This window comes from Musa acuminata, chromosome BXJ1-9 (genome assembly GCF_036884655.1).
Source record: "Musa acuminata AAA Group cultivar baxijiao chromosome BXJ1-9, Cavendish_Baxijiao_AAA, whole genome shotgun sequence".
In the NCBI taxonomy this organism is placed as follows: domain Eukaryota; kingdom Viridiplantae; phylum Streptophyta; class Magnoliopsida; order Zingiberales; family Musaceae; genus Musa; species Musa acuminata.
In genome coordinates this window covers 5,591,818-5,618,663 of record NC_088335.1, presented here as the reverse complement: position 1 = coordinate 5,618,663, position 26,846 = coordinate 5,591,818, and the positions used below count along the sequence as shown (strand labels likewise).

General features: G+C 38.2%; 2 protein-coding genes across 3 annotated transcripts; both read left to right on the top strand.

The window, feature by feature from the left end:
• Nucleotides 1-701: 701 nt before the first annotated feature.
• On the top strand, nucleotides 702-22,327 carry LOC135592714 (suppressor of mec-8 and unc-52 protein homolog 1-like). The gene is made up of 16 exons (XM_065082346.1): nucleotides 702-1,132; nucleotides 8,917-9,127; nucleotides 9,935-10,087; nucleotides 11,146-11,194; nucleotides 12,110-12,193; nucleotides 12,295-12,398; nucleotides 13,981-14,067; nucleotides 14,153-14,206; nucleotides 14,805-14,900; nucleotides 15,448-15,575; nucleotides 17,454-17,580; nucleotides 17,676-17,735; nucleotides 17,831-17,938; nucleotides 19,509-19,609; nucleotides 20,661-20,712; nucleotides 21,978-22,327. Exons 1-16 carry the CDS (start codon nucleotides 1,104-1,106, stop codon nucleotides 22,074-22,076), a joined length of 1,542 nt encoding a protein of 513 aa, XP_064938418.1. The 5' UTR covers nucleotides 702-1,103; the 3' UTR covers nucleotides 22,077-22,327.
• A 2,361-nt stretch (nucleotides 22,328-24,688) lies between these two features.
• LOC103997437 (transcription factor MYB8) lies at nucleotides 24,689-26,124 on the top strand. 2 transcript variants are annotated; one of them, XM_018831282.2, is made up of 3 exons: nucleotides 24,689-25,151; nucleotides 25,268-25,397; nucleotides 25,488-26,124. In XM_018831282.2, the coding sequence occupies exons 1-3, from the start codon at nucleotides 24,836-24,838 to the stop codon at nucleotides 26,041-26,043; spliced, it is 1,002 nt and encodes a 333-aa protein (XP_018686827.2). In that variant the 5' UTR covers nucleotides 24,689-24,835; the 3' UTR covers nucleotides 26,044-26,124. The 2 variants fall into 2 exon arrangements, with proteins under 2 accessions (XP_018686827.2, XP_009416922.2); XM_009418647.3 differs by having other exon boundaries at nucleotides 24,705-25,187.
• Nucleotides 26,125-26,846: the final 722 nt, after the last annotated feature.

Below are 26,846 nucleotides of genomic sequence, written 5' to 3'. Positions count from 1 at the left end.
CAGGGTAATATGAGAAGATGCAAGCCTGGTTAGGGTTTTGGGAAGAAACTGCACGGAAGTTGCAACCTCACCATGTTTCATGAGACCACTGGGTTCAGACATGGACAAAACTGAAGTCAACCACACAAGGCTGTGGTTGTTGGGTAAACGTTGACTACCTGCGTCTATTCCATGGTCAAACTTTCCAAAACTTATCTTTGTGGATCTTTCAGGTGTAAATGTTTAGATTGGTTGGTGAACTTTGTCGGAATCAGTAAACATGATTTTGATCATCACAGCTTACCGTTCTATTGTGCTGTCATTCAATTTCCTAAGTAATATATAGTATTCGCTTTGTTAATTTGAGACAATGGATATATAAAGAATGATGTGTATAAATGGAGATGAGAATAGATAGATTTGAGAAAAACTGATGTAATTTGTAGTCATTAGAAAGGGCATATTGGTCAAGCAAGTTGACGGTCCAATAATGTCTAATGTTGGGCCGGGTTGGCCCATGTGGCTCGACCCTCGACCGGACAATATCCCTCTTCTGGCCGTGAGCCGACGGTCCAATAAATTGTGTTGGGCCTCTAACCAAACCGGTCGGCCCACGTAGAGCTGAAGGAGTATGTCCAATAAGTTTCGGCCGTTGATTTAAATCCAACGGTGAGAGGCATTTATCCTTATAAAGAAGAAGGAAAAATACGTTCCTCATTAAAAGGGAGAAAAAATCCTGCTTTGGTCGAATCTATCGTGTCCTTCTCACCGGCTCTTCTACGCCGGAGTTGCCAGGGGGCCGCCCTCTTCTACCACCGTTGGCTATCCTCTGACTCCAGGTCACCGCTGCTGACTCCCTCCTCTGCCGTCGCTGCCACTACAGTTCGTCCTTCGCTGTCGCCGCCTAGCGACGACGCAGAGCTGCGGCGTTCCACGATGATGCATTGCCGTTTAAGGGATTGTTGAGCATCTAACGAGCCGGACGCGAGCTGTCTGGGCTAGGACGAGGGGATCCCGAACCCTATTTGATCGAACTGATCTCTGTTCCGCACCTTGTTCGATTGGGCTGAGGTTCGACCAGAGTTTTGATCGTTAGGGCTCGGTTATCTCCGTGGAGTTCGATCATGTCGACTCTGGAAATCGAAGCGCCGGAGTAAGTTCTACTTCTTTATTTTCTTTTCTCGAATCTTGACAATTGCCTCCTCCTCTGTGTTATGTGAGCACTAATAGTTGACTTAATCCGGGATGGATTGGAGCTACCAGTTTTGACCATGCCTGGACAGTAATTCTTCAAATTGGAGACGAGGAAAGTTGTATTTGATGGTTTTGGTTTTTGGGTGATGCACTTGTAATTTAAAGAAGACGTAGGGTTTGCAACCTGGGTTATCAGGGTTTCCCCTCTGGTTGTAGGGGTAAGGCTGTGTCCATTTGCCTCTTAATAAATGATATTTTGTTTAAGGTTTTGGCACCAAGAAATCACATTTGTCGCTCTTTCCATCATGGAATGATAGAAGTGGGCGGATTATACCAAAAGGAGGGATCTACAAATGGTTGAGGATGGCATTTGGGTTTATTTAGATGGAGAATGAATTTTTTTATACAGTGGAGATAAAATTTGGTGGAATCATTTAAAGTCATATTAAAGAAGCTTGTTTCAAGTTCCTAGAGTTTTGAGAGGACCTTGAGGTAGTCCCGGATTAATAAATTGTGCATACACAGTGAAACCTTAAGCTAGAAATTTATTATCATCTCACTCATGTTGTGAATCTGTTAGGACTCTAGCTGGGAGAGTCCTAATTGAGAGGGACATTCATGTAAAACCTACATAAGTCGACCCCTATTAAAGAGGTGAAGAGGTCGGCTAGGGTTTGGAGGTTATTTCTTAGAGAAGAATTAGGAGTTGTAAAGGAATATGAGTCTTGAGTAGGAGTCCTATTAGAAGTTGGTTAGAAGTAGAAGTCTTGAGTAGGAATCCTATTAGGAGTTAGGATTTAGAAACCCTATAAATAGCCAAAAACTGCATTCCGCACACATGATGGCCATTTTGAATTCTTAGTAATGCCTTTTGGACTCACTAATGCTCCTTCAACCTTTTAAAGTCTCATGAACGATATATTTCGGAGCTTTCTTCGTAAATTTGTGCTGGTATTTTTCGATGATATTCTCATTTACAATTTTTTTCTTGAGACTTACTTTCAGCATTTACGGATTGTTTTGATGATCCTTTGGGAGAATACTCTTTTTGTTAAGCAACCAAAGTGCAGCTTTCTCCAGTAAAAAGTAGAGTACCTTGGGCATATAATATCAGAAGGAGTGACGGTAGGCCCAACAAAAATTGAGGCAATGCAAGGCTGGCCAAAACCTACAAACGTGAAATTACTGCGCGGGTTACTTGGACTAACGGGCTACTACCGAAAATTTGTTAAGGACTATGGGAAGATCAGCGCATCCCTCACTTCTCTATTAAAAAAAGATGTATTCCAATGGTCGAACAAAGCCTCCAAGTCTTGAGTAGGAATCCTATTAGGAGTTAGGATTTAGAAACCCTATAAATAGCCAAAAACTGCATTCCGCACACATGATGGCCATTTTGAATTCTTAGTAATGCCTTTTGGACTCACTAATGCTCCTTCAACCTTTTAAAGTCTCATGAACGATATATTTCGGAGCTTTCTTCGTAAATTTGTGCTGGTATTTTTCGATGATATTCTCATTTACAATTTTTTTCTTGAGACTTACTTTCAGCATTTACGGATTGTTTTGATGATCCTTTGGGAGAATACTCTTTTTGTTAAGCAACCAAAGTGCAGCTTTCTCCAGTAAAAAGTAGAGTACCTTGGGCATATAATATCAGAAGGAGTGACGGTAGGCCCAACAAAAATTGAGGCAATGCAAGGCTGGCCAAAACCTACAAACGTGAAATTACTGCGCGGGTTACTTGGACTAACGGGCTACTACCGAAAATTTGTTAAGGACTATGGGAAGATCAGCGCATCCCTCACTTCTCTATTAAAAAAAGATGTATTCCAATGGTCGAACAAAGCCTCCAAGTCTTGAGTAGGAATCCTATTAGGAGTTAGGATTTAGAAACCCTATAAATAGCCAAAAACTGCATTCCGCACACATGATGGCCATTTTGAATTCTTAGTAATGCCTTTTGGACTCACTAATGCTCCTTCAACCTTTTAAAGTCTCATGAACGATATATTTCGGAGCTTTCTTCGTAAATTTGTGCTGGTATTTTTCGATGATATTCTCATTTACAATTTTTTTCTTGAGACTTACTTTCAGCATTTACGGATTGTTTTGATGATCCTTTGGGAGAATACTCTTTTTGTTAAGCAACCAAAGTGCAGCTTTCTCCAGTAAAAAGTAGAGTACCTTGGGCATATAATATCAGAAGGAGTGACGGTAGGCCCAACAAAAATTGAGGCAATGCAAGGCTGGCCAAAACCTACAAACGTGAAATTACTGCGCGGGTTACTTGGACTAACGGGCTACTACCGAAAATTTGTTAAGGACTATGGGAAGATCAGCGCATCCCTCACTTCTCTATTAAAAAAAGATGTATTCCAATGGTCGAACAAAGCCTCCAAGTCTTGAGTAGGAATCCTATTAGGAGTTAGGATTTAGAAACCCTATAAATAGCCAAAAACTGCATTCCGCACACATGATGGCCATTTTGAATTCTTAGTAATGCCTTTTGGACTCACTAATGCTCCTTCAACCTTTTAAAGTCTCATGAACGATATATTTCGGAGCTTTCTTCGTAAATTTGTGCTGGTATTTTTCGATGATATTCTCATTTACAATTTTTTTCTTGAGACTTACTTTCAGCATTTACGGATTGTTTTGATGATCCTTTGGGAGAATACTCTTTTTGTTAAGCAACCAAAGTGCAGCTTTCTCCAGTAAAAAGTAGAGTACCTTGGGCATATAATATCAGAAGGAGTGACGGTAGGCCCAACAAAAATTGAGGCAATGCAAGGCTGGCCAAAACCTACAAACGTGAAATTACTGCGCGGGTTACTTGGACTAACGGGCTACTACCGAAAATTTGTTAAGGACTATGGGAAGATCAGCGCATCCCTCACTTCTCTATTAAAAAAAGATGTATTCCAATGGTCGAACAAAGCCTCCAAGTCTTGAGTAGGAATCCTATTAGGAGTTAGGATTTAGAAACCCTATAAATAGCCAAAAACTGCATTCCGCACACATGATGGCCATTTTGAATTCTTAGTAATGCCTTTTGGACTCACTAATGCTCCTTCAACCTTTTAAAGTCTCATGAACGATATATTTCGGAGCTTTCTTCGTAAATTTGTGCTGGTATTTTTCGATGATATTCTCATTTACAATTTTTTTCTTGAGACTTACTTTCAGCATTTACGGATTGTTTTGATGATCCTTTGGGAGAATACTCTTTTTGTTAAGCAACCAAAGTGCAGCTTTCTCCAGTAAAAAGTAGAGTACCTTGGGCATATAATATCAGAAGGAGTGACGGTAGGCCCAACAAAAATTGAGGCAATGCAAGGCTGGCCAAAACCTACAAACGTGAAATTACTGCGCGGGTTACTTGGACTAACGGGCTACTACCGAAAATTTGTTAAGGACTATGGGAAGATCAGCGCATCCCTCACTTCTCTATTAAAAAAAGATGTATTCCAATGGTCGAACAAAGCCTCCAAGTCTTGAGTAGGAATCCTATTAGGAGTTAGGATTTAGAAACCCTATAAATAGCCAAAAACTGCATTCCGCACACATGATGGCCATTTTGAATTCTTAGTAATGCCTTTTGGACTCACTAATGCTCCTTCAACCTTTTAAAGTCTCATGAACGATATATTTCGGAGCTTTCTTCGTAAATTTGTGCTGGTATTTTTCGATGATATTCTCATTTACAATTTTTTTCTTGAGACTTACTTTCAGCATTTACGGATTGTTTTGATGATCCTTTGGGAGAATACTCTTTTTGTTAAGCAACCAAAGTGCAGCTTTCTCCAGTAAAAAGTAGAGTACCTTGGGCATATAATATCAGAAGGAGTGACGGTAGGCCCAACAAAAATTGAGGCAATGCAAGGCTGGCCAAAACCTACAAACGTGAAATTACTGCGCGGGTTACTTGGACTAACGGGCTACTACCGAAAATTTGTTAAGGACTATGGGAAGATCAGCGCATCCCTCACTTCTCTATTAAAAAAAGATGTATTCCAATGGTCGAACAAAGCCTCCAAGTCTTGAGTAGGAATCCTATTAGGAGTTAGGATTTAGAAACCCTATAAATAGCCAAAAACTGCATTCCGCACACATGATGGCCATTTTGAATTCTTAGTAATGCCTTTTGGACTCACTAATGCTCCTTCAACCTTTTAAAGTCTCATGAACGATATATTTCGGAGCTTTCTTCGTAAATTTGTGCTGGTATTTTTCGATGATATTCTCATTTACAATTTTTTTCTTGAGACTTACTTTCAGCATTTACGGATTGTTTTGATGATCCTTTGGGAGAATACTCTTTTTGTTAAGCAACCAAAGTGCAGCTTTCTCCAGTAAAAAGTAGAGTACCTTGGGCATATAATATCAGAAGGAGTGACGGTAGGCCCAACAAAAATTGAGGCAATGCAAGGCTGGCCAAAACCTACAAACGTGAAATTACTGCGCGGGTTACTTGGACTAACGGGCTACTACCGAAAATTTGTTAAGGACTATGGGAAGATCAGCGCATCCCTCACTTCTCTATTAAAAAAAGATGTATTCCAATGGTCGAACAAAGCCTCCAAGTCTTGAGTAGGAATCCTATTAGGAGTTAGGATTTAGAAACCCTATAAATAGCCAAAAACTGCATTCCGCACACATGATGGCCATTTTGAATTCTTAGTAATGCCTTTTGGACTCACTAATGCTCCTTCAACCTTTTAAAGTCTCATGAACGATATATTTCGGAGCTTTCTTCGTAAATTTGTGCTGGTATTTTTCGATGATATTCTCATTTACAATTTTTTTCTTGAGACTTACTTTCAGCATTTACGGATTGTTTTGATGATCCTTTGGGAGAATACTCTTTTTGTTAAGCAACCAAAGTGCAGCTTTCTCCAGTAAAAAGTAGAGTACCTTGGGCATATAATATCAGAAGGAGTGACGGTAGGCCCAACAAAAATTGAGGCAATGCAAGGCTGGCCAAAACCTACAAACGTGAAATTACTGCGCGGGTTACTTGGACTAACGGGCTACTACCGAAAATTTGTTAAGGACTATGGGAAGATCAGCGCATCCCTCACTTCTCTATTAAAAAAAGATGTATTCCAATGGTCGAACAAAGCCTCCGTTGCCTTCGACAAACTTAAGGCAGCCATAACAACGACGCTGGTGCTAGCGCTACCAGATTTCAGTCGATCCTTCATCATTAAGGCCGACGCATCTGGAGTCGGAATTGGAGTCGTTCTCATGCAAGATGGTCGACTACTCCAATGGTCGAACACTAACAAGACATTGTCTCTCTCCCATCAAAACATGTCATTATATGATAAGGAGATGCTCGCCATTGTGCATGCAGTAACAAGGTGAAGACCCTACCTGATCGGTCGGCGATTTCAAATTAAAACCGACCATAGAAGCCACAAGTACTTTTTGGAGCAAAAGATATCATCCTCTGAGAAACAAAAATGGGTAACCAAAATTCTTGGATTTGATTATGAAATTATTTACAAAAAGGGGAAAGAAAACGTTGTTGCAGATGCACTCTCACGGCTACCTGAGCAAGCTAAGGTTTCAGCCATCTCCGTTCCTACCACCAGTCTCCTCGAGGACATTAGGGAAGAATGAAAGAAGGATCCAGAGATCAGCAACATTATAAAAAAATTGGAGGAGGATCCAAGTGCAATAGCCCACTACACTTCGGATTCGAGGGATCTACGCTATAAAGGTCGCATTGTGCTTATACATGACTCCTCTTGCATCACAATCATCCTGCATGAAATGCACTCTACACCTTCAGCAGGGCCCTCTGGATTCTTGAGAACCTACAAAAGAGTGAAGCAATTTTTTTATTGGAGAGGGATGAAAAAAATTATTGCTGAATATGTGACACAATGTGATGTATGTCAACAACACAAGGGTGAAACAGTGGCAAATCCAGGAAAGCTATAACCACTACCCATACTAGACTCGGTGTGGACTGACATCTCCATGGACTTCATCGAAGGGCTACCACCTTCCAAAGGTAAAAGCACAATTCTCGTGGTGGTTGATCAACTTACGAAATATGCTCATTTTTGTGCTGTGAGAAATCCCTACACTGCTGCTAGTATTACCCAGATTTTCATAGAAAATATTGTTAAACTGTATGGGATGCCAAGGTCCATTGTAAGTGATCGTAACAGGATCTTCACCAGTAAATTTTGGACCGAGTTATTTCAGTTACAAGACACCAAACTCAAGATGAGCACAGCATATCATCCACAAAATGACGGCCAAACAGAGGTGGTAAACGGGTGTTTAGAGACGTACCTTCGGTGTTTCGCCAGCGACTGACCAAATGAGTGGGCGAAATGGCTTCCCTGGGCTGAATGGTGGTATAATACTACATATAATTCATCTACAAAATGTGCACCTTATGAAGCATTGTATGGTCGGCCGACTCCTGTGATTCCAAAGTATGTAATTGGCTCGGCCAAGGTAGATCAGGTCGACCAAGAATTGATTGACAGGGACAAACTCCTACAACTGTTAAAGGATAATCTGTCTACCGCTCAAGCCAGAATGAAGCAGCAAGCCGACACATGATGAAATGAAAGAGAATTTTCAGTAGGAGATTGGGTTTATCTTCGCCTATAGCCATACAAGTAACTCTCCATCAACACTCGAGCCTCCATGAAGCTATCCCCACATTTTTATGGGCCCTATCAGATCACAGAGCGTATTAGAGCCATGACGTACAAACTTAAATTGTCTGAGGATGCCAAAATTCACCATGTCTTCCACGTGTCATGCTTGAAGCCCAAGTTGGGAGAACACGAGTCACCCCAGATCCAACTACCCAACACCACTGAGGATGGAGTTATTCAAGCCCAACCACAAGCCATCCTCGATCGCAGGATCGTGATGCGTCGTCGACGTCCCTCTACTGAAGTACTAGTGCATTGGAATAATTTACCACTTGAAGACGCCACATGGGAACCATATGAGGAGCTGAAGACCCGGTTCCCTAAGTTTATGGAATCTCAGCCTTGAGGACAATGTTGATTTGAAGAGGGCGGGTCTGTTAGGATTCTATCTAGGAGAGTCCTAATTGAGAGGGACATTCATGTAAAACCTACCTAAGCCGACCCCTATTAAAGAGGTAAAGAGGCCGGCTAGGGATTGGAGGTTATTTTTTAGAGAAGAATTAGAAGTTGTAAAAGAATAGGAGTCTTGAGTAGGAGTCCTATTTGGAGTTAGGGTTTAGAAACCTTATAAATAGCCATGTATTCATCCTCTTTTGTTAAGCAATAGATGAATCTTTTCTGCAGCCTTTGAGCAGCAACTTGGAGGGAGGAACCCCTATAGAGTTCCAAGGAGGCCGATCCCCTAAAGAGATCAATCCCAAGTTTAGAATCTGCAAGGGTTCTAACAGAATCTTACCTTAATCTTTGGGTGTTGATGCTTTTAAGATAATGGGCTTTTCTTAGTGATGCTTTGTTTGCGTGTTTTTTGACTAGCACATCAGTTAGAAGAAAACCACTGGCAGATTTATCTTCCTTGTTTTTTCTCTTTCAACTTTACAGAAAGAAGAAAGTTGTTCTACGATGTCTGTAATAAACTCCCGTAGAATGAGATATATGTAGAGCTATTTCATCTTCACCAAACAAAATTACAATATTTATTTACTCTTGATAGGTCTGTCCTTGTTAAATATTTGCAGTTTCTGAATTCACAATGGCTTATCATTTGTTTTTGCAGTGTAATCAAAATTGTTCTACAATTCTGCAAAGAAAATTCATTACACCAAACCTTCCAGACATTGCAGAGTGAGTGCCAAGTTTCATTAAACACAGTAGACAGCCTTGAAACATTTGTTGCTGATATTAATAGTGGAAGATGGGATGCAATTTTGCCTCAAGTGGCACAGCTTAAACTTCCAAGAAAGAACTTGGAGGACCTCTATGAACAGGTTTGTAACTTGAACTTTGTGCATGTGCCTCTTTTCTAAACCGATTTATCTAAACACTTGCTCTTTTTCTTTTTGAGATTGTAACTTCGGATGAATTTACTTGTCTACTCTGTTTAATGTTAAATAACTGATCATTGCTTGGCTTCTGTCATAGACTTGGAAAGAGAGTAGCTGTGAGACTGTCGTGCTCAGTGTTCTTTTCTTGGCCTAAGATCTGCAGATTATAATCCAATGATTCTTTCTTTTTATTTGAATGGCTACTCTGATGGGATTATTTGTGAAATCCTTAAAGATCAGTGTAATGTAATCCAAATTTGCTTCTATTTAGACATGAATAATGGAACACCCCCAGTTTAATTCCACATTATAAGTGTGACGAGACTTCAATTGATTGTTAAAGGTTATATAGGACTAATAGTTTAAGCGTCTTGAGCCAGTGGTTTAAGCTCATCAAGTTAATAGGTCAGTTATCCCATTAAGCCTAACATGACAGATAAGATTAGCACACTTGAAGCTTATGCTTTCCTTTCATTTGTTTCCTTTATTTGTTTACATGTTGAGGTTTCAAGCTAATAGGTCAGTTATCCCATCAAGCCGGACATTGCAGATAAGATTAGCATGCTTGAAACTTATGTTTTACTTTCATTTGTTTCTTTTATTTGTTTACATGTTGAGGTCTTAAGCTAGTTATCTCTTCTATGTTCATTTAATAGCTTTCTTTATGTTTGCAGTATTTATCTGATTTTTGGAGACAGTTGATTTTGTTTGTGAGACCAGCTCTTATATTTAATTTTTCTTCTGTGGCAGATTGTGTTAGAAATGATTGAGCTTCGGGAGTTGGACACTGCTCGTGCTATTCTTAGACAAACTCAGGTTATGGGAATAATGAAGCAAGAGCAACCTGAGAGATACTTACGTCTTGAGCATCTCTTAGTCCGGACATATTTTGACCCCAATGAGGTTTGCATATATTAGCTATTTATAATATGCAGTGATTTACATCCTGTAATTCCTTTTATGAGCATATCCTGTGCTGTTACCCACTAAAATGCTATTGTGATCTCTTGCTTCTTAATATATTCTCTTATGTGCATTTAAGTTTTCACTGTGCAAAAAAAGTGAGGACAAGATTCAGGACATTAGGCTTAACTTTTTCCTCGCCTGGCAACCTAGATGAAAAGTATGAAACATGTTATAGAACTTTTTGGACAAGCTTATAATGCAATAGTGGTAGTTTCTGGTTAGAAAGGGACAGTAGTTGAGCGCAACTGTTTTAGAGATGAAGGCATTCATGAGAGAGAAATTGTGAAGTTCCATTGACTGCTGTAATACTAAACTATTACAAATTTAATCTCTAGAATTTTTAAGCTTGGTGATTGCATTGACAGGTTCTAAAATTTCACATTTCATACGTATATCAAGAATTTATACTTCTGATCAAGGGAACATGATTTCTGTTTCTTTCGGAAGAGCTGTTGCTTTTTCTTATTATTTGGTTCCAACATATTGCCTGGAAGATTTGGTAGGAAATATTGAGACCATGAAAACTTCCTGGTTTAGTGCCTAAAGAATGTGCTGAGAAATTAGTACATCATTAACATGTTCAAGGAAATGTCTAAATGCATCAATTAAGTGTAGTCTAACATGGATACAAGTGGACCTTGCAAGGATGCATATTCTTTCTTTGTTCAAAAAATCAAAACTGGACAAAATGCCTTTGTCATTGTGAGTTTAACCCTGTTACTATGGTCAGAATGTACAGCCATGGATTTGCATTATAGTGATCATCATCGCCCTCCCTGATCTAACAGTGGGTTTCACTTGCACTGAGATAGATGTATAAAAGATTGTAGCAACAGAAAGCAGGGATTATCTGGAACATTTATTTGCAGTCATTGATGGATAAAGCATGGAATATTTATTTGCTTTACAACTCGTTTTGTTTGCAGTCCTTGATAACTATCAAACTGTACCTGACTATTCTATTTCTAATCATGCATTCTTCTTCAATGTAATAGGCATATCAGGAGTCAACTAAGGAGAAGCGCCGTGCACAAATTGCTCAAGGTGTCAATTTGCCATTTGAACTAATCTTCCTATGTATTTTGGTGTTAGATCTCACATATTGATTTTCTAGAATTTATTTTTGCCAGAATCACTTTATCAGCTTTTTCTGGTCTTATCATTATCTATTAAGAATCACAATTACATTGTGTTATATAGTATTATATGAATTTATTAAATCTTAAAATATAAAAGCAGGTAATATTTTAACAGCAGTACGCTTATGTAATTTCTTTCGAATTCAATGGCCATTGTTGTTTCTTAGACAATGAAATTTATTTTTATGAAGCATTGACACTTACGAAAATTCTTGTGATGTTCATGTTGTGTTGGTGTGGCACACTGATACTTATAAGACACTTCCCAAGCATGCTAAATACTTAAAAACATGATAGGTCATGTGCACTGTCTACGTTTATTAATATTGATATATGAAATATTGAAGGTCTTTTTTTTCATCTAGAAAGGGCTTCTGGCAAATGTGGACTTTATATATATAGGGCTTCTGGCAGTGCTAACTGCTAAGTATATGAATGATTATTATGCTTGTTATAAGTACGAATATGGTGATCTTAAATTGTGTAAACATATCTTCGTATATGCATCATATATTAGTATATATAACTAATGTAGTTATTAGGTGCCATGTCCATGCTATGTGTTTTCCTACTTTTCTATGATTAGCAGTATTGGGCCTATTGGCATTGGTCTATAACATATTTATGTCTGTTCTTCATAAGGTGACTTGCAATTGCCTCATTGGTTATGGAAGAATTTATTTTGGTCATAGTTTATCTGCTATGTAAGCTCTTGCTTTTTTAAGTTTGTTAGGACAGTTCTGATCATCTATGTTGTTGGTGATGATGTATCATATTAATTCCTACACTAATTTTTCTCTCTTTGGAATTTACTTTTCAGCTCTTGCTGCTGAAGTATCTGTTGTACCACCATCTCGATTGATGGCATTGATCGGTCAGGCTCTGAAGTGGCAACAACATCAAGGTACAACTTTGGAATTTACTTGAACTAGTCCAAGCCTTGTTGGCTTTCAATGGTATTGACTTTCATGGCTGAAGCATATGTTTTCCTATCACATATCTCAGGATTGTTGCCACCAGGCACTCAATTTGACTTGTTCCGAGGAACAGCTGCAATGAAGCAAGATGAAGATGATATATATCCGACAACCCTTGGGCACCCAATTAAGGTATTATTTAGTCCATTTCATGTGTAAAAAATCTGATTAATTGCATCATGCAACCTTGTAGACTCATCTTTTTCGAGTAAATAGCAGTTTTTGTTAAAGCTTTTTTAGTATGTTGTTATTTTTGATAAACTTCGTATGATTTTTTTTTAATGCAAACTCTGTATGATTTTACTACCATTGTTTTATGTAAATCTTGTCATATTCAAGAACACACAAAAAGGTCAAAGCAAAAGTGTAGAATTCTTCTACTATTGTCTCAGGCTCTGAGCAACAAGAACTGATTCTGCACTGGAGTGTTTATTTTAAACAAGAACATCTTAGTTTCTTTTGCTTTCTTGCCTTCTCAACTTGTGTCCTTTAACAAATTTGTGTTTATATATAGACAGTGTGAGAGATGGCAAAATATGTATGTACAGTCAGATCTTCGTAGATGTCATTCAACTGCACATGCATGCTAGTAGTAGGGCAAGTCTAGTTAAGTTACTTTTGGTGATAGTCTCTAGGTGCAATGTAATGGGTTAGATATGGAATGAATCTAATGATGCTTTAGTCAATTTTTTCGCAGAAATCAATCAAAGTCCAAATAAGTAGTCTGTCCGTAATCAATTTAAGGCCAAACCAACCAAAACATCATTAATACCTGGTCTAAGGTTGGTTTTGTGTGTGCCCTGATATAGGTTGTCAATTGCTTCATCCTGGCTTGGACCAGTATTTAATGCCTCTATGGGTGGTACACTGTTTGATGTAATACCTCGACATTGTTCATATAATATTATGATGCAGGAGTTAGTGTCTATAAAAATCATACAAGAATCAATCATGGTGATGGCTTATAAGACAATCCTAGTGCTACTTATAGCATGCATGGGTTGTTCATAGAAATTCAAGGTCAAATTTGTTTGCATTTGAGCATTAGTTGAAGATTTTTTTGTCCTTCCAAAGAGTCTGTAGGAACTAGGCTTTAACAGTTCAAGTTGTGTTAATAAGTAGCAACATTCATGTTGGATTAAATCCATGGTGCATGCATATTAATTTTGGTTGGTTGTCTAGATATGTTAGCATTCTAGATTAGCTGCAGTTGCTGGGAAACTGTTAAGGGGATTAGCTTTATTTTGTCATAATGGGCCACTTTTGGAAGATGAGGAAAGAGTTTCCGTTTGTGATCAGACTAATACAAATACTCTTTGACAAAATATTTGATATATTACTTGTCTGTTGATTATGTTCCATTTTGGTAGTCATCCTCAACTTAAATCTCACTGGACTCAGTCTTCCTAGAGATTATTTTGTAATAGCAAATATCTTGGACATAATTTTATTCTCATAACTTTCTTTTTTTAATCATAATATTGCAGTTGATCTTGCTTGATCTAGTATATGAAAGAATTTATTCCATATGTTGTGCTTACAGTTACATGGTGCTATGGAATTGGTGTGGTGGTTTTCCTCATCACCTTGTGCTGTAAAGTTTTTGTAGGCACTATCTTTTGGTGGAATGTCTAGATGCAGACCTATATTTTGAATGCTAAGAGTTAAAAAATTCTTCTGTATGAACTCCAATTTATCATCTGGTTCATTTCAGTTTGGAAAGAAAAGTCATCCGGAATGTGCTCGATTTTCGCCTGATGGTCAGTACCTAGTTTCATGCTCAGTTGATGGATTTATTGAGGTAGAATTTCCAATTCATTTTTCAGTTTCTGATGCTATGGTATTGTGGAAAATTGCATCTCTTTTGACTTGTACATTATGTTCAGGTTTGGGATTATATTAGTGGGAAGCTTAAGAAGGATCTGCAGTATCAAGCTGATGTGAGTCAGTAAGCCTGCAGTTGTCATCATATCAAGGAAAACATACTTTTCTGTGATTTGTTGTAGTGTTTATTTCTGAGCAATGTGGTTATAACTTAACATACTTGATATGTTTATAAGGCATTAAAATTTTATATTAAAAAATATGATAAAGGGAGTGAAGGTTGGAGGAGATGAATACTTCAATAGGAAAGATGAAGAGTTGTAAGTTGGGCAAATTTTATAGGAGTCAGGAGAAGAGATAATGATGATCATTGGGCAATAGAGAATTCAAAGTTTTATTAAGAATATATCATAACTCTATATATCATCAAAGATTGTTAACTGGACTCCTAATTATAATTTATGCTAGCAAAAAGGAAATCTCTGGAAGAGAAAATTCTTTTCCTTTAACCTTGATCTTTAATATTCTTTCCTATGGAAGCTGATTTGATATATATGAACATCATGTGGCTGGTATATGCTGATGAAAACTAGTTTTCGTCTCTGTCATATTGTTGAAATAGTATTTGTAAGCAATTTTCCTTCTGCATAACATGATTGTTTAATCTCAAATCATGCCTTTATAAATCTGCTGACCGCTCCTTAATGGGTACAGGATGCTTTTATGATGCATGATGATGCTGTGCTTTGTGTTGATTTTAGTCGGGATTCAGAAATGCTGGCATCTGGATCACAGGATGGAAAAATTAAGGTATAATACATCAACTGTGTATGTACTTTTCATGTGCTTGAAGCTTAGTCCAATGACTTTAATCTAGCTATTGTAGTACTGCTTGTTGTAAGCTAGAATAGTTTTTTTCCCCTTTTGATTTTCATCTACTTTGGAACTTTTTTTGCCAAGTGAAAATTTCATTAGTAAAAGAATTGTTTTTTTAATTAAACTACTTTCTATGGAATTTCTCATCATCCTTGGGCGCAATGGACATTGATAGGGTGTATTATATGGCCAATATCACAAACAGCTGCTACATTCATGAACTACCTCATTGCATTTGTGTCCTTTGATGTTTTTGGAGGTGAAGAACCTTCTCATCTTCAGATTTATCTTTCTCTTGATTTTTGATCGTCAGTAAAGTGACAGATCAATTCTTTCCTAGTTGGAACATCGTTTCTACCAACTTATGTCCAAATTCTTAGGTTGGTTCTTGAACTGGTCAAGCATTTATTTAGTTGTTGCTCTTTCTGTTTTTCATTTATGCCTTATTGAACTTGATAAATTTGGTAAACTTTTTCCACAGGTTTGGCGTATTAGAACAGGTCAATGCTTGAGACGCCTTGAGCGAGCACATTCTCAAGGTGTAACAAGTATTGTGTTTTCTCGTGATGGCAGCCAGCTTTTGAGTGCATCCTTTGACAGTACAGCAAGGTTTTCAGAACCACTTTGTGAACTTGTATTTCATCATCATTTATCTTTAGTTTGACTTTTTTGTATGCTCTTGATATTGCATGGCAGTCTGAATGATTCTGAAGCAAGTTTACAAGTGATTTTCCCCTTTTATCTTAGGAGAGAAACAAATGAGTAGTAGTTTTCTGAAGCTAATTTGATCTAACGATAAGAAGTCAATCATTAATGAATTTTTTATTTTTGTTTGACTACTCAATGGAATATTCCCTGAAATGGCAAGGAATCTATGAGTTGCCTTCATCAACTATAGGAGAAGCTTGAGTAGTTCAACAAGAACTTTTTTTTTGTAATTCTTATGAATTAAGTCTCGTTCTGGTATTGATACATCTGATGGCTGAACTGGCATGTTATGGATATGGGGCAGCATACTGAACTATGGGTTGGTACTACCCGGACTGGAGAAAAAGGAAAAGAGAAGAGGGGAGGAGGATGGATTCCATTTGGAAGAGGCAGTGATGCATATCATAGGAGTACGAGGCAGCAATTCGGATGAAAGGGAGGTGGCGATGACGCACCAGAGAGGAAGAGGTGTTGATGATGTGGTGGAGATATAGAGAGCCTGATAGGAAAAGAGCGAGAGAAGAAAAAAAAACAAAGATAATTGATGAATATCAGAATTAAAAAAGAGACTAGGTACTGGTGTCAGGTAGTAGGCTTATCATTTAATGTAGTTCAGTATCGTTCTGATTTTTTAGGTGGGACCTGGTGACCACCTTATCCATGTACCAGTTGATCATTAGAACAGTAAATACCAATCCGTATCAACAAGTAAAGAAAAAATTTTAGTAATACACACATCAAATTTCTTTTAATTTTGTAGTTGCTACATTGTGATAATTATCTATCTTGACTTCTATACTCCGCACTATGTGTGACATTCATGGATAGCATTATATGATATCGAGAATAGTCTCCTCTTTATATCTTATCCTCTTTAGAATATTCACAATTATCAATCATAACTTCTACAAGAAATTTATCATTTCTAATCCTTTTTTAAAGATTTTGAATCCTATCATAGACACTAAGATTAAATATAGTGTGTTTTAGAGAAGAAAGGGATTCAATAGGTAATTTATTAGATTTAAAGTATTTATTATTGATTTATTGTTAGTGCCAGGACAATGGAAAGTGAGATTCGGTTCCCAATTGCAGCATTTTGCCAAGTGTTAAAATTATTTATATGTTCCATTGTGATGGATGAACTTTCTAGGAATTGCCCTACTGATGCCTCTATCTCTATGCTGTTCCTGATGTCTTTGTTTTCTTAACTAGCATTGAATAGGGATCAGTTGTAAATTGAAACTATATATTTATATTTCAGCTAAATTGTATAGAGAAGAAAGTGGATCTTCAGCTAAATAGCTGTTGTGTGTTTTATTCAACAAACTAGCCATTGGGACATTTAACTTGAACAACCTGGTCTAATAGCATATTTCACAATAACTTAAATTGAATTGAGGGGTTTACAGTTTTAGCTTTTGAGGGGTTTTGTTGTGTTGTATCACCTCTCCACAGCCCTGTAAAGTTGCTGGGCCCTTTCAAAGCCAGACAGATTTATATAAGAACAAAGTTTTCCTGTGTGCTTCTATCTGTGAAGTTAAGCTTTTCCATATGCCTGGATAAATTTGTGTAGCCACTGTCTTTTATTTCGACTAAGGTTGGTGAAATTGTGTTAAGCAATCCTTGACGCGTATGAGCTGCAGCCATGGGTTTGTCCAACATATATCAGATTTAAGATTTTTCTATTTGGCAAATATGTTGTGTTTGTTTCTTAAAACTTTCTTACATTGGTTATGAATGATAACCATTTGTAACTCTGATTCATTTCCATGGCAGAATCCACGGCCTTAAATCTGGGAAGTTATTAAAAGAATTCAGAGGTCACACTTCTTATGTAAATGATGCAATTTTCTCAAATGATGGCAGCCGTGTTATTACAGCTTCCAGTGATTGTACCGTGAAGGTACCAACAGTATTATTTTTCAACTCTTTGGTGCACATTCTTTCACTTTTATGATCTCATCCAGTACTTCAATGTTTTTTTGTGTTTTGGGCCAGGTGTGGGACGTGAAGAGCACAGATTGTCTACAGACCTTCAAGCCACCACCTCCATTAAGAGTATTCTTTGGATCTTTTATACTTTGCCTTCCATCTCATATGAACAATTTTATTTTCAGCGATTCATTTGTCAACATGTTCATCTGCTCTTCCAGGGAGGTGATGCATCTGTGAACTCTGTTCATTTGTTCCCCAAAAATGCTGAGCATATTATAGTTTGCAATAAGACATCTTCAGTATACTTGATGACTCTTCAAGGACAGGTATTTGTGCTACTTGGCAACTCCTGCTACTTAGTAATGACATTTCAAATATATCTTTCATTTGCGCTAGAACCATCTCATAATCTTTTGGAAGTAGGTCTATATATGTCGTCATTTGGTACTAGAATATTCAGGCTTGTTGTGTACACATTGAATTGGATAAGTTGTTCTACTAGCTTTTTGTGTTCTGTGATGAAGAAATATATGGTGAAGAATTTGATTGCATGGTACTAGAATATTCAAGCTTTACAAACTTTGACAGAGTGGTAAAGTGGCAATCAAGAATTTGGAAAAAGCTTAGATTATAAATATTTGTTATTTCTATACATTTGTGAACAACATAAGGACCTCAATCTGTAGTATTTATAATATACAAATGTTAAATTAAGTATGATCAGACAGATTATAAAAATTGGAAGACAAACAAAACACATTGAAAAGTTTACAATTTGTTTTAGCACAGAAGTTTACTGAACAACTAAAATCCGCATAACTTGACATAAAGGCTCTGAGTAGACTCTGCCAAAGTTCAGCAGAAACATGGTTGTCTTCAATAAGAACAATCATCGTATGCCACCATTTATTGAATTAAGAGCCCTGGTCATTCAGAGTCTATCCCGATCCTATGGTCAGAGTTTAAGCAAACAGTAGATAAAAACAATTGCATTTACGAAATTGATGATACGAAAATGTCAAAAGTGTTGTGATACTAACAGAAAAGGTACTTTCTCAGGGATCTTAGTAAGAACTCCTTGCTTATGAAGATGATGAATTTAATGTTCTGATCTCATGATTTTTTCAGTAATTGCAAGAAGTTACATAGCAAAACCTTTTGGATTGATGCAATGATGGAAATGTGTAGCCCAATGTTGCGAACATATTCAAATGTCGTGCATTATTATTTTTCTTTTGTGATCAAGCAACCATCAAAATGAAAGTCTACATACAAAGTTAAGTGGAATCTCCTAGAAAGATAGTAGGAGCGGAGAGAAGAGTGGAGTTCTCTTTTTATCTGATTTGAGATATGTCATCAAAGAGAATGTCCATGGAATGTCGAGCTATTTGTCAACCATGTCTTGCCATCGGCATGCTCTTATGCCAATTGGCATATGCCATAAATTTGGCCAATGCCTATGTTCATACCTCAGTGTGTGCAGAATTGCAAATAACTGTCATAATTACATTCCATCTATGCTGTGTGGCATGATAATCCTCAGTTTTGAAGCCAGAGAATGAATGATTGTTATTGTTTGTGATCAACACATCCTAATCCCAAAATGAAGTCCAAAGAGCAAATCTGGTCATTTCTCAATGCAATACTGCTGATATGTTCATCCAGAGAGATTGGACCTAAATAATATGGCACATAACCAGATACTGTTATATACCGACTGACACGAGCTGAGAGTAGCAACTTATTGAAATGCTTCAATTTGAGCATTCATATTATGCGTATGTAGTCATAGGTCTCCTATATTTTATATTTCTCACATTTTTAATTGGCTCGGTTTTTTGAATGTTAACACATTGTGGTACATATCTAAAGAAAAATCGATTGATGTGCTCACAGGTTGTAAAAAGCTTCTCCTCTGGGAAGAGAGAAGGGGGAGATTTTGTTGCAGCCTGCGTTTCCCCAAAAGGAGAATGGATCTACTGTGTTGGTGAAGACATGTATGAGAAACACTTCTTGTGACTTTCTATACTTTCCTGTTTAGTGCCTTTGTTATTTTCAATTCTTCAGTTATAGATCTATTTTTCTTCCCTTTCCTAAATTAAACTTGTCACCCACCTAATCTGATATGCAACTAGGCTTGGTTGAGGACACATGGTTACATGGTTTGGCAAAAACAGAATTGAAAAATGGGCATGGGACGATGGGTTAGATATATCCTCTGATAACACACAAAACAATATTTAATGGTATTTAATGTAATTTACCTCTTATTGTGAATTTTAGTCTTCTCCTTATTTTGATTGGTGAATTCTAATATTACTATGATAAATGAAGGACATCAATTTTAGGTTTTTTATTAAGATACATTTGAAGTTTGTGGATCTGGTTGATATTGCTGATATTGTGAGAATGTGTAGAATATTCATCTTCTAATATTTTGTGTCTTTGGACACAATTGGATATCATACTCCTTATTTTATGCATTTATAGCTGGAGAAACCCCTCTTGGAGATGTAAAGTTTGTATTGGCTTCTGACAAGATGCCCTAGTTTTTGTTATTAAAGAAATCATTGACATTGGTTAGATTCCTTTGGAGTTTTATACTTCATGCTATCCTGCTTCAAGAAATATTAGCAAAAATATGGAAGTGATTTGAATCTGACAATTTGGTTGGATTTAGAAGATAATGCTACATAAAATACTTTTTGTGGCCTATATTTTATTTACTCTTGTTGTCAGTATTTCTATTTTCCTTGTTGAATGTTGTATGTTCCATTACATACTGAATGATACACAGTTTTCCCTTGTCATGGGGTTGCAGTATTAAAATGCTAAAAAGTGATGTTTTCTTGCTGCCCTTTCTTTCAATTCAACCCTTATAGTGGAGCTAAGAGATATTGCTTACTTTATTTTATTTTCGCTTTCCATACGGAATTGTTGGATGCTTTTGGTGATACTTTGTTCACTATTAGTTGTCTTTGCTCTTATTTTGTTGAGTGCAGAAAAACTTCTAATTTATCATTTTTTTAATGTCTTGGTACTCTGCAGGAATATGTATTGTTTTAGCCACCAGTCTGGTAAGCTGGAACACCTAATGAAGGTTAGTGTTCTTGGTCTATGCTGTTTGGTATGTTTTCATTCATTTAGTCACAATGTTCTTGTTGTTATAGGGATAATTAATTGAAGTATCATGTGCAACATTCAAGCTAGAAAACAGCCAAGCTATAAATGGGGTTCCAGAACACAAGATGTGAAAGTATCTTATCTATGTTATTTCTGTAGATTGGGAAATTTCGGAAAGGTTGAGTAGAAAGACTTTAAGATGTGTGAAGATTACTGCAATATTGGACTCCAGTACGCCACTAAACTATTTATAGAAAAACCAAAAAGATCTTCAATTCCTTGAGAATTTCTAGCCTATCTGGTAATCTTGGTCTGACTCACTGCAACAACTTCACCATTTATGCCTACTCTCCTGGCATATTTTTCCACTGCTTCACACTTCTCCATCTGAAACCCATCAACCTTGACTTCCACTCTCTTCGTCTTCCCTTGAGGTCAGTGGTCACAAGAAGAAAAGAGACTGAAGGTAAGGGAAGACGAAGAGAGTGGAAGTCAAGGATGATGGGTTTCAAAGCTCCTCCTCAATGCAATGGCACAAATGCCTTTCCAGGAATGCTAAAAGAAAGTATACCCTATATAGGAACTTCATCCAAGTGTCCTATTAGATCCCCTTTTCTTAAGAACTAATTTAAAAATGCTACAAAAAGGTATCTGTCATATACCTTGTTTTTATCTGAGGATTCCTCCGAGATATGTATCATACATGGATACTGCATATGTTAGAAACATAGATGTCTAGTAAATCGAGACAACAAAAACAAGATCACACATTGTAGAAAGAACAATTTTTCAGCTTTTCTACTTCTAGAAAGTTATGAACTTTCCTGCTGTTTAGTTTTTTTTTGTTTCCTTCATGTAGTAAGAAATACTGAATTGTTTTCTGAGATAATAAGTTTCACTATCAGAATTTAATTCTGTGCTCAGAAAGAAGTTTTCTGTATCTTGCCTCCTCTCCTGAGGAACAACTTGGAAATACTTTTTGAAGTTATTGGGGTATGAGCATAAGAATAGTTTGTTATGCTTTAAGCTGTCAATGAAATGAACCCGATGATTGGAAGTTGACATTTTAAAACAAGGACTCTACCTTATTAGGTCAACAAAGTTTACATGAGATGGAAACAGAGTAGGTCTGGTTATTGGAATGCACACCTTGATTTCTAAGGTTCATTTTCATGTTCTCAATTGATGGCGATGATCTAATTATAATAGTCTGTTTAATTTCTGCATTGTCTTTGCTCACAGGTTCACGACAAAGAAGTGATTGGTGTAACCCATCACCCTCACAGAAATTTGGTTGTCACATATGGTGAAGATTGTGCAATGAAGATATGGAAACCTTGATTCCTGCAGTCTTATGTTCATTCTGTCTCTATTCGAAGCTTGTGTTCTTGTTGTTGATCAAAATCTTGTGGTCTTCTTTAAGAGGACTTTGTAGAATTTATGAGCTGTAAGATCCTTCTCAGTTCTGTCATGATCAGTAGCATCCAGAATCCTGTTGGAGATTGTAGGCAAGTCCCAGGGTCATAAAATCCTACACTTGAGGATGGAAAGCAGAAGACACAACAATGGAACAATATTTTTTTGGTTGCTCACATATCCGATTTATCAGTCTTAAGAGAAAACTCTTCCAAACTAAAGGACCAAAGAATCTTGCAGGAGACATTTGTTAGTTTATAAACCAGATACATACTATAGAAGCCTTGAACTATTTAGGTTTATATGTCACCAAGAAAGAACTCATAAATCAGTGAACAGTAGCATAAAGGTTGGTGATCATCCTCCAAATCCATTTTCTTTGCTGAAGTCACCAATCTTTGCATATGTTTTGTGTGAATAAGAAAAATAATATGGATGTAAGCAGATAAAGAGGATGCTCTAATTCAAATAATCACTGATTTAAATGCCAATATGAGATCCAATTTTGATAGAGACTGATTCGAAGTCCACTATATCATTATATTTCCAGAGCCAATTCGATAGTGTATTTAGTTGATTTACCTGCTTCCGGAGGCTATTAATTCAGATGAGTCATCTGCTGAAATAAAAGCTGCTGCATTCCCATTCTGTAGTCTTTTCATCATGCTGTAACTTCACATATTGTTGCCAGGAAAGCTAAGCTTGTTTGTATTTGCTGGTTGTGAGCCTTGGTGTTGCTTATTCCATTATTCTTTTTTGGTGCCCATTTGGTTATCAGAACAATAGATTATGTTGTCCACATAAGAGCATATATCAATTTTTCAGTTGAGTTGGTTATCACACAATGAAATGTTTGGGAATCATAGGTTCTCTTCAAGTTTGGTACAAGCAGACCAAACAGCAATTGCTTATGAGATTTGCAAATTTTCACCTATGAAAAGAAATTATGTCACTAGAATTAACATCTTCTATATCAACGCAGGGAAGAAGATGAAAATGATTGTGATTGTGGACTTAGAGATGGAACATGCAAAGAGATGCTCCGGCAGTGTAAGCCAAGTTCATTGCATACATTAGAGATGGAACTGCTTAAAAATCCACAGGTAAAGCTGCTTATCATTTAGCCCACCACAACACAGAGAGGTTGGTAAAAAGACTTTGGTATGGACACACAATGGAGAGGGGTTACAAAGTGTTTTAAGTGTGAGATAGCAGCATATAGAGAAAAAGGAAGAGGGGGGGGGGGGAGGGGGTTGGGGAATCAGAATCCCAGTAAATGCACCAGTTGGATTCTGCAAAAGCTTCTACTCTTTCCAACTTGTAGGGGCATTGGATCATCCCCAGGCCACTATACCCCCCCAGATCCACCCACCAACCTCTTCCTTCATTTAGTGAGATGGGTCTGATGACACTTAATTGCTGACCTTGGTCAACAGGGCACCAAGATATTTGTGAGTGCACTGAGCAAATGGGCACTGATTTGATTGAAGCGTGCACCTACTTCCTCCTATTGGACTTAGTTGGGGAGTAATGGGAGTCCTTTTATTTTTTTTTCTCTCTCTCTCTCTTTCTCTCTATCCTTTACCTTAACTTCTACTTGCTTTCTCCATTACTGGATCTTTGATTAGGAACATTAAAGGTTGCCTTATTTCATCAGATATGACCATATATTGGAATGTCTCTGGTGTAATCAACTTGTCCTTTAAGCCATGAATCTGTACAGGGATCTTAGTCTCACTTCCCTGTGGCTGTCTTTTTAGCTCCTAGTAATTGGTCTTGGAATTCATTCCAAGACTCCAATTTGATTCGAGGTGTTCTTACCTTGGCATCAATCAAGTATGAGAGTTCAATTACACAAGGGATTTATGCAATGCTTTGGAAGCTCTTATACATGCATGATTTGATATTGTTAAACACATGCCTAATTCAAGAAAAAGCTCATCCTATCCTATCTTGTTAATTATGCTATGATTAAATCATCATGTTAATCCAGCAATGTAATTCAAATAAAATTTGAAGTAAAATGTTGTGCATTCTTCTTAACTTTGAAGTTTATTGTTGACCAAAACTGATAAAAATAAAATATGAGGCACATGGATAACTTTGTTAAAATATTATCATGAAATAAACCACTCCATATTTCAATGAAATTTCATGCTTCTTCGATGAACTAAGATTAATATTTTAACCCAACCCACAACAAGAGTGCCAAATATTTAAGTGAAAGATCATCCCATCCATTGTTTTAAGATAATAGGAATAAAGAGTTAAAGAAAGGAAGAACTTGTTCCACAATAAAAGTAGGGGTGGACACAGCATGAGAGAAGGGTTGGTCACCAAATAGATTAGATTCTTCCACACTTTCTCTTCCCCCCACAAACAAGCACACACTCACATGCATATAAGTTGGGCTTTAGAGGATCCTTAAAAGGTGGAGTGAGTGTGAGGGAGGCGCAAAGGCAATGTCGGTGGAATAGAGATAGACATCCATCCACACACATCCCACAGACACAGAGAGAGAGATAGAGAGATAGAGAGAGAGAGAGAGAGAGAGATAATAAATGAAGTGAATAGACTGAAGGAGCAAATTGCACAAGAGAACACTCACGTAAAAGTAGACCTGACCTACCATATCCAGCGCCGTGCTTTGCAACCACTCGCCCCCTCCGCACCAACTCGGTCAAATGGGACAAAAGGGATCGAGTCAATGGGCGCTCCCTCTTTGTTGTTCTGCTTCTTGTATATATCCCATCCACCTCCTCTCTGTCTCTCTCTCTCTCTCCTCATTCCACTCCTGTTCCAGCTCAAGCTCATCTCTCTCTCTCTCTCTAACCCCATCTCCTCTCGATCTTATTCCCACTGCTGCCACTCGTCACAAGTACCTGTTGCGTCCGTCTGATATCATGGGCAGATCTCCCTGCTGTGAGAAGGCTCACACCAACAAAGGAGCTTGGACCAAGGAAGAGGACCAGAAGCTGATCACCTATATCACAGCTCATGGTGAGGGCTGCTGGAGATCCCTCCCCAAAGCTGCAGGTTCCCTTCCACGAGATATGAGCTTCATCCTATGAGTACGTCCAGGAATGCTAAGTTTCTTGGTTTCTGTTCTTGTGTAGGGTTGCTGAGATGTGGCAAGAGCTGCCGGCTCAGGTGGATAAACTACCTTCGGCCTGATCTCAAGCGCGGCAATTTCACGGAGGAGGAAGATGAGCTCATCATCAAACTCCATGGCTTGCTGGGAAACAAGTAAGCGCGTCGCTTTCTTTCTTTCTGTTCGTCGATTCATGATAGGTGGGTGTGAAGGAAGACCTATAGATGCTTGTTTCGTGTCTGCAGGTGGTCTCTGATAGCTGGGCGATTGCCCGGGAGGACGGACAACGAGATCAAGAACTACTGGAACACCCACATCAAGCGGAAGCTCCTCGGCCGAGGCATCGATCCCCAGACGCACCGGCCGATCACCGGCGCCGCGGCCACCTTCACCTCCCTACACCAACACCAAGACTTCCTCATTCCCCTGCCACAAGAAACAGCAGCCGCTGCCGCAAAGTCTACGGCCGACTCCACCGACGACGGCCGCATGAGCAGCGACGCCAGCCGCCACCACGAAGACCAAGACCAAGACCTCGACCTCGACCTCGACCTCGACCTCGACCTCGACCTCGATCTCTCCATAAGCTTGCCTCACCACCACCCGAAACAGTCGCCTCCTAACGAGTCGCCACCAACATCCACCGCAACACCAACACCATCCACCGGTAGTTGCACCGAAGCCATATGCCTGTGCTGCCATCTGGGATTCCAAAGCTGCGAAGCTTGCAGCAGCCGAACCATTCCTGGTCCGTATGTCTTCAGATACATCAGACCATTGGAAGAAGGAAAACACACATAGATGAGTTAAGCTTGTATCCCAAACTGTGATCTTATTTGCCCACAGGAACAATGAAATATATCCATGGTCTTTGAGAAGCTAGCTAATGCAGCGATTGGTCCATCATCCCATTCTATTCCTTCTCCAAGGAGAAAAGAAATGCTGATGACATGTAGTCTCCTGTTCGTTCAGATCTTTAGCTCCTTCAGTGGCCATAAAAGAAAATGGAAGTCCAAAGATGATAAGGGTGGGGTGGTGAGAACGGTGGTTGTGAGAGAGTTAGGTTCCTTGTTACTGTTGCAGCATATGATTTGAGGCCTTTTTGCCACATAGAGAGGAGTGTGGGCAACATGTGAAGTGTGGTGGGTAGGTAGGCAAAGCAACCATTTAATATAGGAGAAGAGGAGGAGATAAAAACTTGTGGGGTTTTCTCCTCATGTGTGCTTCTGTTGGACAGCGGATAATAATTATAGTCTCATCATCATCATCATCATCATCTCAGAGACCCACCCACAATCATAGCACTGCTCTGCTCTTCCTTAATCAGTAAGCAACTGATGGAGAGTTTAGATCAGATTCCATCACTCGATCTTGTTGCAGAAGACTAATTAATTGCTCAGGTGGTGATCACCAATCTTGAAAGCTATAACTCTGCACAGCGGAAGAATGCTTACCATCGCCATCCATGGAACAACGTATGTAAACATGGTTGTCGATGGAGGTTGGGTTGCGGATCAAAAGGAGGACATGAGATTGACGATCGCCGTTTGTCTCTTTCGTCTTCTCGTGTTTGTGTTCAACAAGCAATAAGGAGGTTTGCTTGT